This window comes from Lutra lutra, chromosome 3 (genome assembly GCF_902655055.1).
Source record: "Lutra lutra chromosome 3, mLutLut1.2, whole genome shotgun sequence".
Lineage (NCBI taxonomy): Eukaryota > Metazoa > Chordata > Mammalia > Carnivora > Mustelidae > Lutra > Lutra lutra.
Genome location: NC_062280.1, coordinates 52,967,385 through 52,985,484, shown reverse-complemented (window position 1 = coordinate 52,985,484; position 18,100 = coordinate 52,967,385). Strand labels below are relative to the sequence as shown.

The following is an 18,100-nucleotide window of genomic DNA, read 5'->3' as shown; positions in this document are numbered from 1 at the left end:
AGACCACAGGTAGGCAGAGAGGCAGGCAGAGAGAGAGGAGGAAGCAGGCTCCCTGCTGAGCAGAGAGCCCGATGTGGGGCTTGATCCCAGGACCTGGGATCATGACCTGAGCCGAAGGCAGAGGCTTTAACCCACTGAGCCACCCAGGCATCCCTCCATTATCTACTTTTTATAATAGGTACACTTGGTCTACAGCCTCTCTTATGAATGAATACACTCATTCATTCAACAAATATTACTGAGAATATGTGTACTTCCTGTACTATTTAAGGTACTGAGGATACTGAAGTGAACAGAGTAAACCTAGTCCATTTCCTGGAGTTTGTATTTTAGAAGAAAAGAGTGCAATACCCAAACACATTCATAATATAACAGAAGATCAAGGACTTCCGTGAAGAACTATCAAGCACAGTAAGAGCAGACAAAGTACTATGCTATATCAGACAGGGGATTAGGAAAGACCACTCGGAGAAAACAATACTTGAAAAGATACCTTAGTAAATTGAGAGAGCCACCGGATTTCCATGTGTATGGAACAGCATTCCAGAGAGCGGGAATAGCCAAAGGACGCTCTGTGGCTGAGAAAACTGGCTGAAATAGGTAGCAGTGGGGCAGGGTGTGGTGAACAAGGGTGGAGGAGAGAGGTATCCAAGACCAGATCATGTAGGAAATCATAAGTTTCTAACATGAGGAGGACTACTAATAGCTTATGCCGGCTGCTGTGTGGAGAGCAGATTAGAGGGAGGCAGGAATGGAGGCAGAGAAACACTTAAGGGGACTCTCACAGTCATGCCAGCTAGAGATGGTGGCTACTTGAACTAACAGGATAACAGCAGAGGTGGATAGGTCAAATTTGGGATATTTTTACTTTAAGATTTATTTACTTACTTATTTAGTTTCTAGAGAGAGAGAGAGAGAGAGAGACAGCGCAAGTGCGTGTGGGAGGAGGGGCAGAAGGGGAAGAAGGGACAGAGGGAAAGAATCCCAAGTAGATTTGCATGGAGCCCAAGGTTTGGGGTGAGGTGGGGGGTGGTGGTTGGGACATGCTCTTAGGACCCTAAGATCATGACCTGAACTAAAACCAAGAGCCTGACGCTCAACCAACTGAGCCACCTAGATGTCCCAATTTGGGATGTTTTTAAGATAGAATCAAGTACGACTTGCAATTGAATCTGACATAAGCTATGAGAGGAGGAAAAGAGATCAAGAATTTTGCTTGAGCAAATGGACAAATGATGTTTCCATTTACTAGGAACAATATTCTGATTTCCTGCATGTTGATAAATATATCTGTAGCCTTTGTATTAGAAAATCAATTTGGTATATATGAAGTCCTTGGCTCACCATTTATTTCCTTGAGTATCTTTAAAATGTTATTGCTATTTACTTCTAACACAAGTAGCTGCTTTTGGAAAGTCTGACGATACTCTGGTTTTCTTTACCTTATTCTTTTTTACAAATCTCTATTTGCTTGAATGCCAAACTGATTTTTTTTAAGTTCAATAGGTTTACCACAATGTATCTTAATATTGTTCATTCTGGATCACTCTTTCAGATAGACAGCATTCCTTTTCTTTTTTTTTTTTTTTTTAAGATTTTATTTATTCATTTGACAGATAGAGATCACAAGTAGGCAGAGAGACAGGCAGAGAGGCAGGCAGAGAGAGAGGAGGAAGCAGGCTCCCTGCTGAGCAGAGAACCTGATGAGGGTCTTGATCCCAGGACCCTGGGATCACGACCTGAGCTGAAGGCAGAGCCTTTAACCCACTGAGCTATCCAGGTTCCCCAGCATTCCTTTTCAATATGCAGTTTCAATTTTATTTCAGGCACATTTTCTTTAATTATAAGTATTAATGTTCACTTTGTCTTGTTACTTTGATTTTTCTCACTAGGAAATCTATTATTTTGGATCTTGTTGCTTATCTCTCTATATGCTACCTTCTATTAAAAGTGGATTATTGAGGTTTTGGGGTTACTGACTCATGTGATGTTTCAAATTTAGCCTTTGTTTCTAAATGAATTCCTTCTTTAATTTCTAAATCCTTACTGCATTTCTGGCCCTTATTTCAGAGGTATTTCTAAATTTGATTTATAGTGTTCTTTTGCACATTTTATCATTATACAATTTCTTTTAGCTTGCTTTGAAATATTAGATTGCACTTTTCCCATCTATGAGCACAAAGCTTTGGTGTCCTTGCCTTGTTTGTAGAGAGATCATCTTCCTCCTTATTTTCTTTATTCTTATTGTGGCCAGTCTCTTCCACTATCGCTGCTGTTCTTATTGTTGGATGAGTCCAATTCTCCTGGTCTTTTAAGAGACAGGTTTGATCAGAGGACCATTTCTTTCTTTTCTTTTTTGGGCAATCACCTGGCATCTTTAAAATTATCCTATTGCCTGCTTCCCAAGTCCGTGCATTCCCATTTAGTTGGTAGAGGGTATAATTTGGCCATTGGGGTTTTAAATTCTTCCCCAGGTATTTTTTTTTTTTTTTTTTTTTTTTTTTTTAAGATTTAGTTGAGAGAGCAGGAGAGCACAAGCAGGGGCAAGGGGAGTGGGAGAAGGAGAAACACGCTCCCCACTGAGCAGGAGGCTGGATGCAGGGCTTGATCCCAGGACCTTGGGATCATGACCTAAGCTGAAGGCAGATGCTTAACTCACTGAGCACCCAGGTGCCCCTCCACTGGTAATTCTAATGTGCAGTGAAGTTTAGCAATTACCATTCTGGAGGGAGGTGTGCAATGTCTTGATGTTAAATGGTGACATTACAATTACAATCACTTTTTCTTTTTAAAGTAACTTCTTTTTCAGTGGGTCCCTCTGGGAAAGCTTTTAGAATGTACTTCTGCTTGGCCTCACCCTCATAGATTATGATCCAATTGGTCTGGAGTAGGACCAGGAGAGAGCATAAAGCTCTTCAAATGATTTGAATGTATATTCAGGGTGGAAACCCCTCGTATCAAGAGCATACAATGGAGTACTTGCTAGCTGAAGGCTTAGCTATTTTGTGAATCAGTCTGAAAATTCTGGATGCTGGTGGAAAGAAAGGGAGGTTTTCATAGTAAAGCTGATTCCTTTTGTACCCAGTGGGGAAGCTGAAGGGCAAAGGTTTCCAGCTGTCCCTGACAGGAAAGGTTTACACAGGAGACCACTTCTAACTTTACAAGTCTAGCTCTCCTGCTCCTGTGCTTTTCTGAAGAGTTGAAAAAAAATGCCTTCTATTTTTTGAGATCTCTGGGTTCTGTTCATTGCTCCTATTTTCATCTGGACCTCCCATTTTCTTTGTCCCTATTGTCTCTACAAATATTACCTCAATTGTGCTTTACTCCTTGAAGTTTCTCCTAAGAAGAATTTCACTAGTGAATTTTAAGACATCCACACAGGTCTCAGGGTGCTCAGGCCTTTCAGACATTAGAAAGGAGACTTTTCACTGAACTTACAAATTGGATTGTATAAAAACACCTCTCCCAGTTTCAGCTACTATTCTCAAACTGGCGTGAAGCAATTTCTCATGAGTATCTGTTGGCAATTTGGGTGTAATCTGGTCTCATTTCCATCAGGCATCTCATCACTTTCCTTTGCTTTCCTTCCACAGAGTATCACATGGCCATGAAACTGACAGCTCATATTTTGGGATTTGTGAGAATACTTGTCACCTGATTTTGTGGTCAGTGTTTTTCATTGATTTTTGGTTTGCTATCCTGGATGCACTTTCTGTTTTAACTATGTCACTGCTGCTAATATTTTTTTTTTTCCAAGACAGACTGATTTAGGGACTTCATGAAAAGAATCTTGTGCTATTTTGGATGTGTTCTAACTATTCCACAAAATGGTTTGATCACTTCTGGCCATGTAATATTCTGTCCCTTAGGATATAGCAGGGGCTAAGAAGATACAAAACAGAAACTCAAGTCAAAGCTGGTGAGGTTGGCTAGACTTGTGATCCTGGCTAAAAACAAATAGGACTCAGGGGTTCAGGATAATTGTCAGAATGAGATGAGGTGACTAACACTACCACAACCACCAATAATAATAATTAGCAATTGTACTTGTATGTGTTATGTGCTGTTCTCAGCACTTATATATAATAGTAATTTACCACCAACCTATTACCCCCATTTCATAAATGAAAACATTAAGATACAATGAAGTTAAATAATTTGCCCAAATAAGGAACTGAAAGTTATTATAATTCTGACATCCAGACAGGCAGGCAGTATTTGTCAGAAAGGAGGTGTGGAAGGAGCAAGAAGGGCTGGGTTGTAGCTAACCTGAGTAAAGGTTACAACTGGTCATTCAGACAATAGTGAAGACACATGGAACAAGGAACATGAAAGCAGGCTAGGATCAAACCTAGGGGACCAAGTCTACATGCTAAGTGCCACACTCCTGGGCTGAGGTCATGTAAATAATTTCTGGCTATGGCCAGGATGACATTAGGCACAATAGGATAAGACATAGAATGTCAGGAACAGGAGTTATCAAAGCCAACTAACTAACTAACTAACTAAATAAATAAATAAATAAAAGAGACACTTCATCTAAATAGAGACAATATCAAAAGGTTTATGTAGGGATGCCTAGGTGGCTCAGTCATTAAGCGTCTGCCTTCGACTCAGGTCATGATCCCAGGGTCCTGGGTTCGAGACCCACATCGGGCTTCCTGCTCAGCGGGAAGCCTGCTTCTCCCACTCCTGCTTCCACTCCCCCTCCTGAGTTCCCTCTCTCACTGTCTCTCTGTCAAATCAATAAATAAAATCTTAAAAAAAAAAAAAAGGTTTATGTCACTAGAGCTATAATATTCAAATTTTAAAAAAAATGCATGCACACTTAGAAGGCAGGTTGGTGTACATTAGGTTGTTCTCAAGTCAATGAAACCAAAACTATAGGAAATCTGCTATATTGTCTTCAAAATATAAAAATGGTCATAAATGTGTACTGACAATCCTCATCAAGCAAATCTTACTGCAAATTATGATACTGGCATACAGAAAGGTTCAGTCTATGCTCCTTATATTTGACATGCAAAGGATGATCTGATTTAGGATGATCTCGTATGATTTTCCAATCAGAACCTTTCTAAGAATACCCTGGAAGCTCACAGAATGTTATTTAAGCAAAAAAGCGAATTTTAGGAAAGACCCTGATCTTGTCACTGGTACCATATTATCCGACAACACCAATTACTTGGCCATGCCAGTAACTCTGAGAAAAATCTAGGCAAACAACCACTGATGATCTCTCATTCATTAGAAATTCCTTACAGATTTTGTTTTATGACCTGTATCCACATAAGTAGAGCACACTGGTAGTTCTCAAATCTGGAAAATTCTTTCGAATCATTCTTTATGTTATGGTATAGATTTGACTATGTGGCATAGGGCCAGCTTAGTTTTAACTTTAATTATTGTCTACTTTGAGATGCCTTTGTTTACACATAATCTTTTATTGCTTGAAAACAATTTTTAATGACATAAAATTGAGATATTTTTCCCACTTGCATTTTTATGTTTGAAATCAGCAAGCCTTTTTCTAAATTTTTCTACTCAGCAGCATCGTTGGTAATGTTCTTACCACTTAGTTTGTTCATTAGCTCATGCTCCCTCTGCTGGATTGTAACAGCAAGAAACAATGCGAACTCTCAATTTAAAAAAAGAGGCATATACTCCCCCTCAGCCTCATACCTTTGCATTTCAAAACTAATATGTAAAATCCATTCTAAAGATAATAATCTAAACTTAAACTAGCTTTTTTTTTGCTTTAATTACTCCAACACATGCTTATCCTTCAATTGCACATTATGTTACTCATTATCATTATTTTACATATGTCAACCTCATTTGGTTTCTCTTTACTTGAAGAAAATAGGCACATTTGCAGTGAATTCCAGTTTAATGTTAATGTTTCCATATTATAATTGCTCTAGTGAATATGCATTTAAGTATATTTTCTCTTTACCAAATTGTGCATAAATCAGAAGGATGGGTGCAATATCTATGTATTTAACAAATGCAAGCTGACTGCTTATGTAGACCGAGGTTTAAAATTCCCTACTTGGGCCCCAGGAGGGCTCAGTCAGTTAAGCATTAGACTCTTGATTTCAGCTCAAGTTATGATCTCAGGAGTGTGAGATCAAGCCCTGAATAGGGCTCTGTGCTTGGCATGGAATCTGCTTAGGATTCTCTATCTCCCTCTGCCTTGCTGCCCACCCCCCACCCCAGGGGCTCTCTCTCAAATAAATAAATAAATAAATAAATAAATAAATAAATAAAGTAGAAAGCCCTGATTAATTACTACAAGACTTAAAAGTTCTGGTTACATGATAGACTAAGCCCTGTCCAACACACACACAAAGTAAAGAACATGGAAAATTGAACATTTACATTTACTTTAGTGGATAACAAAAACAAGCAACAAGAATACTGGGAGAATTCAGTAAATGCTCAACTTAGCAAAGAGTATGTTACCAATTGTTTGTGCCAATATCTACCTGAGTAATAAAATTATAATTAATTCTAGTCTAATGATTAGCAGTGTGAAGTAAAAAATATCTTTTCAGGTGATAAACTCACTCACTTTGTTCACAGATGGGCTACACAGCCCAGCAGTCTTTAAAGTTAACATCTGATGAAGAGTAATATCTTTTTTTTTTCTGTACACAAGCCTGTTCAGTTACACTAGGTTGAAAATTAATTACTGGGTCACAAAGAGTTTGTGAAATAGAATTGTGGGCAAAGAGAATGCTCTGATTCATGTAAGTCGTCTAAAAGAAGCCTTCCTCGCTGGTTATCCTAGCGAAAGGTCAGGAATTTGCGAATCTATAAATAGATCTCCTGATTACCAACGGAGGGTAAATCTCTCAGCGTTTTCATGTCTGAATTTGGCAGCCACTGATGGTACCCTTAATCCCTGCAGCCTAGCGGCTTCAAGTGCCTATTTTTAGTTACATAAATTTGCTTTTTAACAAAATTTATGGAATACAGTACCAATATGTACCAGAATCTTAACTAGTTGTTACGGTTAAAGGATACAAAAGGAAAGGAATTCTGAGCTTGAGTAGGCAATCCAAAACGCAGAGACTGATGTCTAAACACCTTTGAAGCAAGATGTAAATCGTAAGCAAATATGAACCGTTAAGCCCCAAGAGTTAAGTCATTTGGCTACAGAAATCCACTTCTCCCTGTTGCCCTACATAGCTCACAATACTTTTTTTTTTTTTCTCAAAATGCTGGCCTGTCATAGGCCCCCAAAGCATTATGACTTTAGAATCCCCATTTTTCAATCCTATCATACTTGAATTTGCCTTTATATTAACAAGATCAAAACCCGACATGTTAAATCTATATAAGCTAAAGGGCTGGTTAGGAAAGAATTTAATGCTGGAAAGAACTTGACTTCTTTATTCCATTATGATATGCTTACTGAGCCTAAAAGGCACATGCTTCATTAAGCTACTTAAAGGGTTTAGTTCAAAGCAATTGCACAGCTTTTAACTTCCCATTGAAAATTGCATGTAATTCATGGGCTGGTTAAAGAATATTTCAATTACCTGAGTAAAATTCAAACATAACAAATTACGATACTGGTATCAATAATTTTCCTAATGATTATTCTGGTGATGATATAGGATAATGAGAAACTGAATATCATATTTGCATCTTTCAATATAGCTAAAAATGTTATAAAGAGAAGTTAAGAGAGAAGAGTTTTTATTCACCAATACACTGCAATATTAAATAATAGGCTTTGAGCAACATTGAAACTTAAGGAAATTGTGAGCTGTTAAATCCTACCAAATTCATTTTATATTAATGATGAGTACCTATGAAAAATATACATATCACAAAGAAATCATTTGTTATCTTGATAAGTAGGTTGGACATCTGATACCACTTTGAGATATTAACTATCTGGGAAGAAAAAAAATGCCCTCATATATAAGGAAAGATAGCTTTTTACTTTCTTCTAAAAATGGTTAATGGCAGGCAGTAAGAAAGAAAATCTTTAAGTAAATGTCTGTTGTCCATTAACAGTTCATCCCAAACTCATTATCAAAATGTCTGTCTTAAATTATGTATATGTGACTATGCAAAATCAAATTGGGAAGTAGTGCTTGGTAAAATTGTCCTTCTGTTTCCATGGAAACAGATGCTGGGTTGCATCTCTTTAAGGCTGGTTTTAAAGTGGAAAACTACAGCGCAATAATATCCCAAAAAGTTTAAAATTTAACATATCTCACAGATTTTTTTTGAATTTATCAGGGGTTTTAAAGCAGCAGTTTATAGCATGACTGTATACTTCATGTAGGGTATCTTTAATTTCTCTGATTTTTTTTTTTTTTGGATTGATTTATTTATTTGAGAGAGAGCATGGGGGCTGTGGGGAGGGGTGGAGGGAGAGGGAGAGAGAATCTCAAGCAGACTTCTAGCTGAGTGTGGAGCCCAGCCCAGGGCTTGATCCCAGGACCTCAAGACCATGAGCTGGGCCAAAATCAAGAGTTGGACACTTAACTGACTAAGCGACCCAGACTCCCCTATTTCTCTGAATTTCTTAACTATTTGTTTCTTTTTTGCCATCTCTCCTGCCCCCATTTCAGTAGAACGGCTTAAGAGTAAAGGGCTTCGTCATTGGACTTTTTATCCTTAGCACATAACATATAGGCTCCAACTCCACCTCTTATTTAACGAAAGCGTTCTGAATAAATAAACTATAATAATACAACCTATTTTGTCCTTCTAACTTAAAGAAAAAATGAGCATTAGTGTCAGACTAACATTTATTTTAATCCTGACTTTAATAGTGAGCTCAATGACCCACAGGTAAATCGCATAAACTTTCTACATGTCAGTTCCATTTTCAGTTGGGATCCTAACAAAACTGAAGTCATGGATTTGAGATTTTTGTTTTATTTTTGGAGTTGAGATTTTTAAATAATATAATTGTTATAAAGCATCTAGCATAATGTTTGACTTAATAAGGAAACAGTAAATGGTAGCTATAATAATACAATAACTATTACTATTGCTGCTACTACTTCTTGCTAGACATTGTGCTAAGTACTCTAGGTCTTCAGTCATCACTATATCCCTTTCTGATTATCTCCACACTGCCGACGGGGGCCATACAGGATACCTAGAGCCACTCCAGAGCTAGACTGTGAGGTCAGGATTTAAACCTTCCTCTGCCTGCCTCTAAGGCCTGTTTTGTGTGTGTGTGTTTCGTTTCGTTTTGTTTTGTTTTGTTTAATACAAGCTGCCTCTTCTTGGATATGTTTTAAAAACCCAGAAAGGTACAGTCTCTTTCTTTCAAACTATTTCTGTACATTAAAATATGGCCACCCGATCCATCACAGAAGACAGCTAATTCAAAATCTGTAGGTTGTACAAAGGAATTTGCCCACACTCTATTTTTCCTTTTTCAGGAAGTCAGTTAATTAGGTTTCCTTGATGTAGTACAGTAAACCATAAAATTGGATTTTTAACACAGAAGTAAACATCTAGATTGTTTTAGAGTCCTTCTCAGGAGTCACTCTGGTGGCCCCAGAAAATTTCTAAAAAGTCTTCCTTACTCATATCTGTTTCGTTATAGGCCCTGGTTATACCTCCTTTTAGAAAAAGTAATCAGTGTTCATTCATCAGCTGAGTCCCCTGACTGCAGCAGGAGCAACACTCTATGACAGCAACAGAAACATGCTCTTCTTCTTACAGTACAAGTCAGGTTCACGATTGTTGAAACAAACTTTTCAGTAAAGAAATCAAAGTATTAGATATTGGGGATCTTTAGAAGCACTAGATCATAATAACCAGCATGTAAACAGTGTTCTAGCTTAAAAAGCACTCATGTGGGCCATGTGGGTGGCTCAGTTGTTAAGCATCTGCCTTTGGCTCAGGTCATGATCCCAGGGTCCTGGGATCGAGTCCCATATCAGGCTCTCTGCTCTGCAGGAAGCCTGCTTCTCCTTCTCCCACTCCCCCTGCTTGTGTTCTCTCTCTTGCTGTCTCTCTCTCTCCATCAAATAAATAAATAAAATCTTTAAAAAAAATAAAAAGCACTCATGTAATGTATGTATTGAATATAAATCCCTGTAACATTAGTGCTTACATAGAATGTTACATTATTTGAAAACAGTGGCAACAATCCTCGCCCTTAATAAAAGCAAAGCAAAACAAAACAAAACAAAACACCCTGAGGCACAGGACTATTAAGTAACTAGAGTCACACTTAGAAAGTTGTACAGGGGTGCCCGGGTGGCTCTGTCAGTTAAGCAACCAACTCGATTTTGGCTCAGGTCATGATCTCAGTGTCTTCGTATCAAACCCTGAGATGGGCTTTGGGCTCAGTGGGGAATCTGCTTCTTTCTCACACACTCCCTTTCCTCTCTCTCTCTTTTTTTTTTTTTAAGATTTATTTATTTATTTGACAGAGAGAGAGAGAGAGAAAGATGCTCCTTTCCCTTTCTTTCTGTCCCTCTCCCCCATGCTATTTTTCCCCAAAATTAAAAAAAAAAATTTAATAAAAGGTCATACATTCACTGTTATTACATGTAAATCCTTGCACTACATTATTCAGATTAAGGTTAAATAGATGAAAACTGAAAGATTCTATAAAAAGATGTTACGTGGCTAACGAGATTTGATGACTAGACCAGGGATGTGGACACAGAAAAACAGCCTTTAAGGGTGTCTGGGTGGCTCAGTTGTTAAGTGCCTGCTTTCAGCTCAGGTCAGGATCCCAGGGTCCTGAGATCAAGCTCCACATCAGGCTCCCTGCTCAGTGGGGAGCCTGCTTCTCCCTCTCCCACTCCCCCTGCTCCCCTCTCTTGCTAGCACTCCCTCTGTCAAATAAATAAAATCTTAAAAAAAAGAAAAAGAAATGGAATACAATGCAGCCATCAAAAGAAATGAAATCTTGCCATTTGCGACAACGTGGATGGAACTAGAGGGTATCATGCTTAGTGAAATAAGTCAATCCGAAAAAGACAACTATCGTATGATCTCCCTGATATGAGGAAGTGGAGATGCAACTTGGGGGCTTGGGGGGTAGGAAAAGAATAAATGAAACAAGATGGGATTGGGAGGGAGACAAACTGTAAGAGACTCCTAATCTCGCAGAACAAACTGAGGGTTGCTGTGGGGAGGGGGTCGGGAGAGGATGGTGGGGTTATGGACATTGGTGGGGGTGTGTGCTGTGATGAGTGCTGTGAAGTGTGTAAACCTGATAATTCACAGACCTGTACCCCTGGGGCTAAAAATACACTATGTGTTTATAAAAAAATTAAAAAATTAAAAACAAGAAAACCAATTGTGCTAGGGGTCCACTCAGTCTCAGTATTTTTTGCTTCAATTATTTTCCAATTAATCATAAATAATGTTTATGGATTAAAGTGACAGAATGGATAAAGTTACAGATTGTTATTTTTGGCAAATGAACCGAAAAAATATTAGACATTTTCACACATGTTCAGATATTCTACTAGTATGACCTAAGAAAATAGCAGTTTCAACCTGAAGACATACTTTATTAATAATTATTTTCCAAGTGCATTGTATCATTTGTCAAGATGCTTTAATTACAACCAATATTAAATTAGTTTTGATTCCCTAAGCTGATCCTTATTAAGTGAGAAATTACAATTTGAGACATATAATTCATAAAGGAACAGTTCTTATTTTGAGCAACTGAATATATATTATGAATATGTTTATATAATCATAATGAAGCCAACAATGTATTTTTACAGATAGTAGATATTTTGGAAAACATTTTAAGGAGGGCACATGGTGTAGTGAGCCCTGGGTATTATACAGTAAGACTGATGAATCACTGACCTCTACCTCTGAAACAATAATACACTATATGTTAATCAACTGAATTTAAATTAAAAAAAAAATTTAAATAGGTATTTTGGAAAATAATGGTAGAGGATTTCAGTGGGCCTATAAAGTCAACAGAATTATACAGTAACACTAAGAAATTACTTGCAGTTTGCACTTTCACGTCTCATGAAGTACAAGGAGTCTCTCAGAGGCTACATGGTTTGTGATATTACAGTAGACTAAATACCAAAACAGACTCCAGTTAACTTCTATCAGGCCAGACAGTAATGTAATTTACAAAAATATGACTGATGCTAATCTTACTATTTGATTTTGTTTTGGAAAATATATTTATTTTTAAAAATGCATTACTTAAATTAACATGTAATGGAGAACATTATTTTTAATAAATTAATGGGTTTTACAGTTCTCAGGTTTAGGTTCAATACATTAAGTATGAATAGTTTTAACCCACCTAAAGCAAAGCTCTTGGGGTTCACAATAAATTTTAAGAGAGTAAGGTCCATATGACAAAATGTTTCTGAACTGTTGGTAAAGAAACAAGAAAATACTATTTAGTATTAAACTATCCCCTTACTTTTGCAAATCCCAATGATAAAGACCTTTATTGGTCCTTGAGACCATAAGTGACTTGAGAAGTTATTTAAAACAGATCCATTTAAAAACCCTGAAAGCATTTTATTCACAACATAAAAAAAAATTGAGCTCCTTCGGAATTGCTCCATTTGCAAAATATATTTATAACTTAACCAAAATAAATAATTCATACCTCACCAAGTGAGTAATAACGTCTCGGGATCTGGGAGTCCGGATAGATGTTTTCAAGGTACCAAGAAAAGGGCTTACACTTCAGGTTTTCTCTTAGTGTTTTTCTGACTGACACATCTCCATAATCCACTTTGACAACACCTGGAATTTTTCAGAGAAACACACAAATCAGTTTGTGCTATTTTCGATTAGTATGGGTTTCCTCTGTTTACTTTGCTGTCAGTTTTCTTCCCCTCTGTAATTACAATTCCATCAAATTCAATTGCATATGCAGCTGCTATTACACTGATTTTCTTACTAGCAACCAATTAGTACATGAAATAGATAGAAAAAACAGCTTTTCCTTTGGTTATGACTTTTCAAGTGCAAATATTTATCACCAAACACACTTCTTATATGGAATAATTAATCAAGTAAGTGTAAATTGGTATTAATTTAGTATCTCATAATCAAAGCTTAACTGAGCTGTGCAATAATACGGCCGTCTCTCTTTAATAAAAATTCCAACCCTCGTATTTTCCGAGTGTCTTTTATTCACCACCGTAGATTTCACGATAAATTTATATAAATATGATCCTCACAATGAACACTTATGTGCTCTAACTTTATCTTTTCTTCTTGAACTTTTATTCTATCTAGGTTTACCACAGACCTGACTTTTTCTTACTTTTTCTGTATTATTTTATGAGTTAAATGTGAGCCACCTCAAATTCTTAGATAAGTTAGTAAATAAATAAGCTCAAATAAAGAAATGGCTTATACTCACATGTGTACATTAAAACTACTTAAGTTCAATTAATGTAATAGCAGAATATATGAAATTAAAAGGAGTATTTCCATTGATGATCATAAAATGATGCTTCTTTAAGATGAGTAAGCAACCAGAGTTGGGCATAGGAAAAAAAAAAAGGCCCAGTATTTGGCACATTCTATCTCAGCCAAACAGCACAACCTAACAACCAATCTATAAAACAATGAATAATTGCTTGGGCAATGCAGACGTCTGTAACTAATTCCATTATTTTAGTCACTCTATTCAAATGCGGTGACACTCTTCAAAGACCATCACCTCTTAGTTTCCCCCTTCCCCCACTGTTCCTTAAAAATTCTTAATTTTTGTTTTTCCAAAATTAAATGCCTTAGTGTTGTTAGAAAGCACTCTGATGATGCTTAAACAGCCAAGCCATTTCCTTCTAAAAGACAATATTGATATTTTTAGCTCGTGTTTGGACAGAACACAACAAGGTCTTTGGGCTTTTTAAACACATAAATATTTGCTTTCAAAATAATCTTATTCAGAACTTGCAACCTGGAATGCAACCTTCAAAAGAAGAAGCTGGAAAACATTTACAAAGAGATCACTACACGAATTTCTTTCTATTAAGGGCTGTATCAACAGCAGTGATCTAATACATAGTCTTGAAAATCATTTAAAGAGATTCAACTGGACCCAGGGAAAAGAGAAAAAGAAGGGCACTGTAGCTTCAGAGGACTTCATTCAACAATCAGTTTTACTTTTCTGTTCTGTTTCATTTTTGAGGTAGGCAAATTTAATTGAGGTATCTTACTTATATATTAGTATCTTTCCTTTTTCATCATTAAAAGGCAATAGTCCTGGCTCCAGAATTTTTTCTCAGGAGGCTTTTATGTGCAGTTTTCTGATTGGAAGGGAGTTTGAAGATTCATTCGCATCTATTTCACATTAAGTAAGAGAAAATATTAATTGCCCACATCAGATTTGGCAAAGATTTGTTTGGTTTAAAATGGCAGTTAATATTGAGAAAAGCTAAAACCATCTCACCCTAAGACTCCTAAGCTACCCCATGGCATTGCCACTACAACATGAGTTTTGTCTTAGTCCTAGATAATTACTTTAATTACTGTTAGAAAAGCACAAAAATACTGTGGGCTTATCTTAATATTTTGGTGAGGATGGTTTTTTTCCCTCTGTAGTTCTATTTTCCTGCTTAGAAGTAAGATACTATGAGGGTTAGTATCCAAAATATATAAAGAACTCATAAGACTCAACACTCAAAAATTAAGGCAGAAGGCATGAACAGACATTTCCCAAAGAAGCTATACAGATAGCCAACAGATACATAAAAAGTTGTTCATTGTCATTTATCATCAGGGAAATGCAAATCAAAAATACCTCTCAGAATGGTGAAAATCAAAAACACAAGAAACGTGTTGGCGAGGATGTGGAGAAAAAGGAAACCCTTGTTGCTGGGAATGCAAACTGATGTAGCCACTGTGGAAAACAGTATAGAGTTTCCTTAAAAAGTTAAAAATAGAACTACCATATGATCTAGTAATCACACTACTGTGTATTCACCCAAAGAATATGAAAATACTAATTCAAGGGGTACATGCACCCCTATGTTTACTGCAGCATTATTTATAACAGCCAAATTATGGAAGCAGCCCACTTGTCCATTGATAGATGAGTAGATAAAGATATGGTGTGTGTGTGTGTGTGTGTGTGTGTGTGTGTGTGTGATCAGTGAAATATTATTCAACCACAAAAAAGAATGTAATCTTGCTATTTGCAATGACTTGGATGGAGCTAGAGAGTATGAAGCTAAGCAAAATAAGTCAGTCAGGGAAAGACAAATACTATATGATTTCACTCATATGTGTAATTTAAGAAACAAATGAGCAAAGAAAAAAAGCGAGAGAGACAAACCAAGAAACAGACTCTTAAATGTTCAGAGAACACACTGATCATTGCCAGAGGTGAGGTTAATTGGGGATGGGTGAAATAGGTGATGGGGAGTAAGGAGTGCACTTGTTGTGACTGGCAGTGGGTAACGTATGGAATTGCTGAACCACTATATCATACACCTGAAACTAATGTAACACTGTATGTTAACTATACTGGAATTAAAATAAAACTAAAAAAAATTAAAATAAATAAAAACAACTATTAGTTGGGCCCTAAAAAAACAAGTGAGACATTATGGGAGAGACAGCAGTAGTCACCCAACATTCATATATTTCTCCACATATCTCAGCCCCTTCAGTTAGGCAAGGGCATTGACTGCCGCTGGCCAGTAAACTATAGGGGAAAGGTACAAATGTCTCCTGATTTTTTTTTTAAAGATTTCATTTTTAAGTAATCTCTACACCCAACATAGGGCTTGAACCTACAACCCTGAGATCAGAGTTGCATGATCTACCAACTGAACCAGCCAGGTGCCCCCTAAGTTCTCTACATCTCATTATATTTTTTTTCAAGTTTTTATTTAAATTCTAGTTAGTTAACATATAGTGTACTACTGGTTTCAGGAGTAGAATTTAGTGATTCATCACTTACATATAACAATCAGTTTGTTCTCTATAATTAAGAGTCTGTTTCTTGGTTTGTCTTTGTCTCTTTTTTTTTTTTCCTTTGCTCATTTGTTCTGTTTCTTAAATGCCACATAAGAGTGAAATTATATGGTATTTATCTTTCAGTGACTGACTTATTTTTCTCAGCATTATACTCTCCAGCTCCATCCCAGTCATTGTAAATGGCAAGATTTCATTCTTTTTTTATGGCTGAGTAGTATTTGTGGATGCATACCACTTCTTCTTCATCCATTTATCAGTCAATGAACAGCTGGCCCCTTTCCATAGCTTGCTTACTGTTGATAATGCTGCTATAAACATCAGGGTGCATGTGTCCCTTCAAATCAGTATTTTTGTATCCTTTGGGCAAATAGCTAGTAGTCTTGTCTTAAAGATGGATAACCAGGTATGAAGACCAGGGAAGACCCTCTAGCTCTTTTTTCCCTTTACTCCAGGGACTGAGGAAGCCTTGTACCACAGCAGGCATGGCTTCAAGATGGTAAGGCCTTTGTTAGCCTGTGTCACTGAAAGACTGTGAAGTAGAGCCTGAATTATTCAGTTCCATGGCTTGAAATACACTCTCACATGTTTCCCAAACTCTTATCTGCAACCTAAGCCTTTCCAAAATAGTTACTCAATTGTTGACCCAACAATTTCCCTGGAGTCTTAAACAGGCATCTCAAATTTGATATGTCTCCAACAGTCCTCTTGATTTTTCATCTTCACCATCTCCAAGATTCTCCGTTTCAGCAACCACCACAAATACCCACCCATTTTCTCAGGGAAACAATATAAAAGTAATTATCTTTAACTCATACTCCCATATTCAGCTCATTAGCAAGTCCTATTTGTTCTACATTCACAATATATCCTCAGTCCATCAAACATCTCCTTTGCCATCCTGGGTGCATAATCCCTCCTCTCTTGACTAAACCAGCATTGTAATAGGTTTCTAACTAGTGCCCCTGACATCTTACATTTCTCCATCTATCCTTTATTCACTACTGCCTGCTCCCTGGACAACATATTTGAAATAAAAAGAAAGTCATGTCACTACCCTGCTCCAAAGCTTCTAATGAATTTTTCATTGTGCTACGAATAATTGACAATATCCTAACTTTTGCCTAAGATCCTTCATGACATGGTTCTTGATTATATCTATGATCTAACCATCTGTATTTACTTTACTGTGGCCACACTGGCTTTTTTGTTTTTTTCCTTTGTTGTTATTGTTGTTGTTTAATGATTTATTTGAGAGAGAGAGAGAGAGTGCATGTGTGCATGGGGAGATGGGCAGAGGGAGAAGAATCTTCAAGCAGACTCCTCGATGAGCACAGAGCCCAAAGTGGGGCTCAATTCCATGACCCATGAGATCATGACCTGAGCTGAAACCGAGTTAGACACTTACATGACTTAAATGAGCCACCCAGCTCCCTTTTTCTTTGCTTTTCTTCAAACATGCCAAGTTCATTCCTTACTCATGACTTTGTACTTGTGCTTTTTCCTGTCTAAAGTGGTATTAACCAGAAACTTCCATGAGCTGTCCGTTACTGCATTCAAGCGTCTGCTAAGAATTCATTTCCTCAGATTCACCCTGACCTTCCTATCTAAATCAATCCCTTGTTCCCATCATTCTGGGTCACTGCTCTATCCCTCTATTTTGCTTGATCATTCTCCAGGGTACTTAAAACTACTTGACATTTTATTATAGATTAATTCTGTTATTGCCTCCACAACAAAAACTTTGGATAAATTACTTGGTCACTTGAAGCCCAGGGTATGCTATCTGATAATGTCTTATATGATGTTGTAAATACTATATAATATCTGAAAAAGGCATAGTACAGTGCCTGATACATAATAATTGCTGAGTACATGTGAATTGTAATGGGTATCTCTTCTTGCCGCATGCCCAATATCCATTTTGTCTTCTGATAAGAGCATTCAAGTTCTCTTTGAGCAATCATTCCTCTCCCACTTTTTGTTTTTGTGGTTTGGTGGCCACACTATCCTTCCCACCTTTCTAGCTCCAACTAGGGGCATAAAAGGATATCACCAGGGAATGTGTTTAAATGCAGATTCTGATTCAGTTCATCTGTAAGAAAGCCAGAGACTGCATATCTAACAAGTTCCCAGAGGATGCTGCTGTTGCTCAGGCCAAATTCTA

General features: G+C 37.1%; 1 protein-coding gene across 11 annotated transcripts in view; it reads right to left on the bottom strand.

Moving 5' to 3' along the window:
* The window catches only part of GALNT13 (polypeptide N-acetylgalactosaminyltransferase 13), a 549,504-nt gene that overhangs the window by 45,556 nt on the left and 485,848 nt on the right, over window positions 1–18,100 (bottom strand). For all 11 annotated transcript variants that reach the window (XM_047721767.1, XM_047721766.1, XM_047721773.1 and 8 more), the window contains one exon: window positions 12,605–12,744. In XM_047721767.1, coding sequence (XP_047577723.1) covers window positions 12,605–12,744 — 140 coding nt within the window. The remainder of the gene's footprint in view (window positions 1–12,604; window positions 12,745–18,100) is intronic.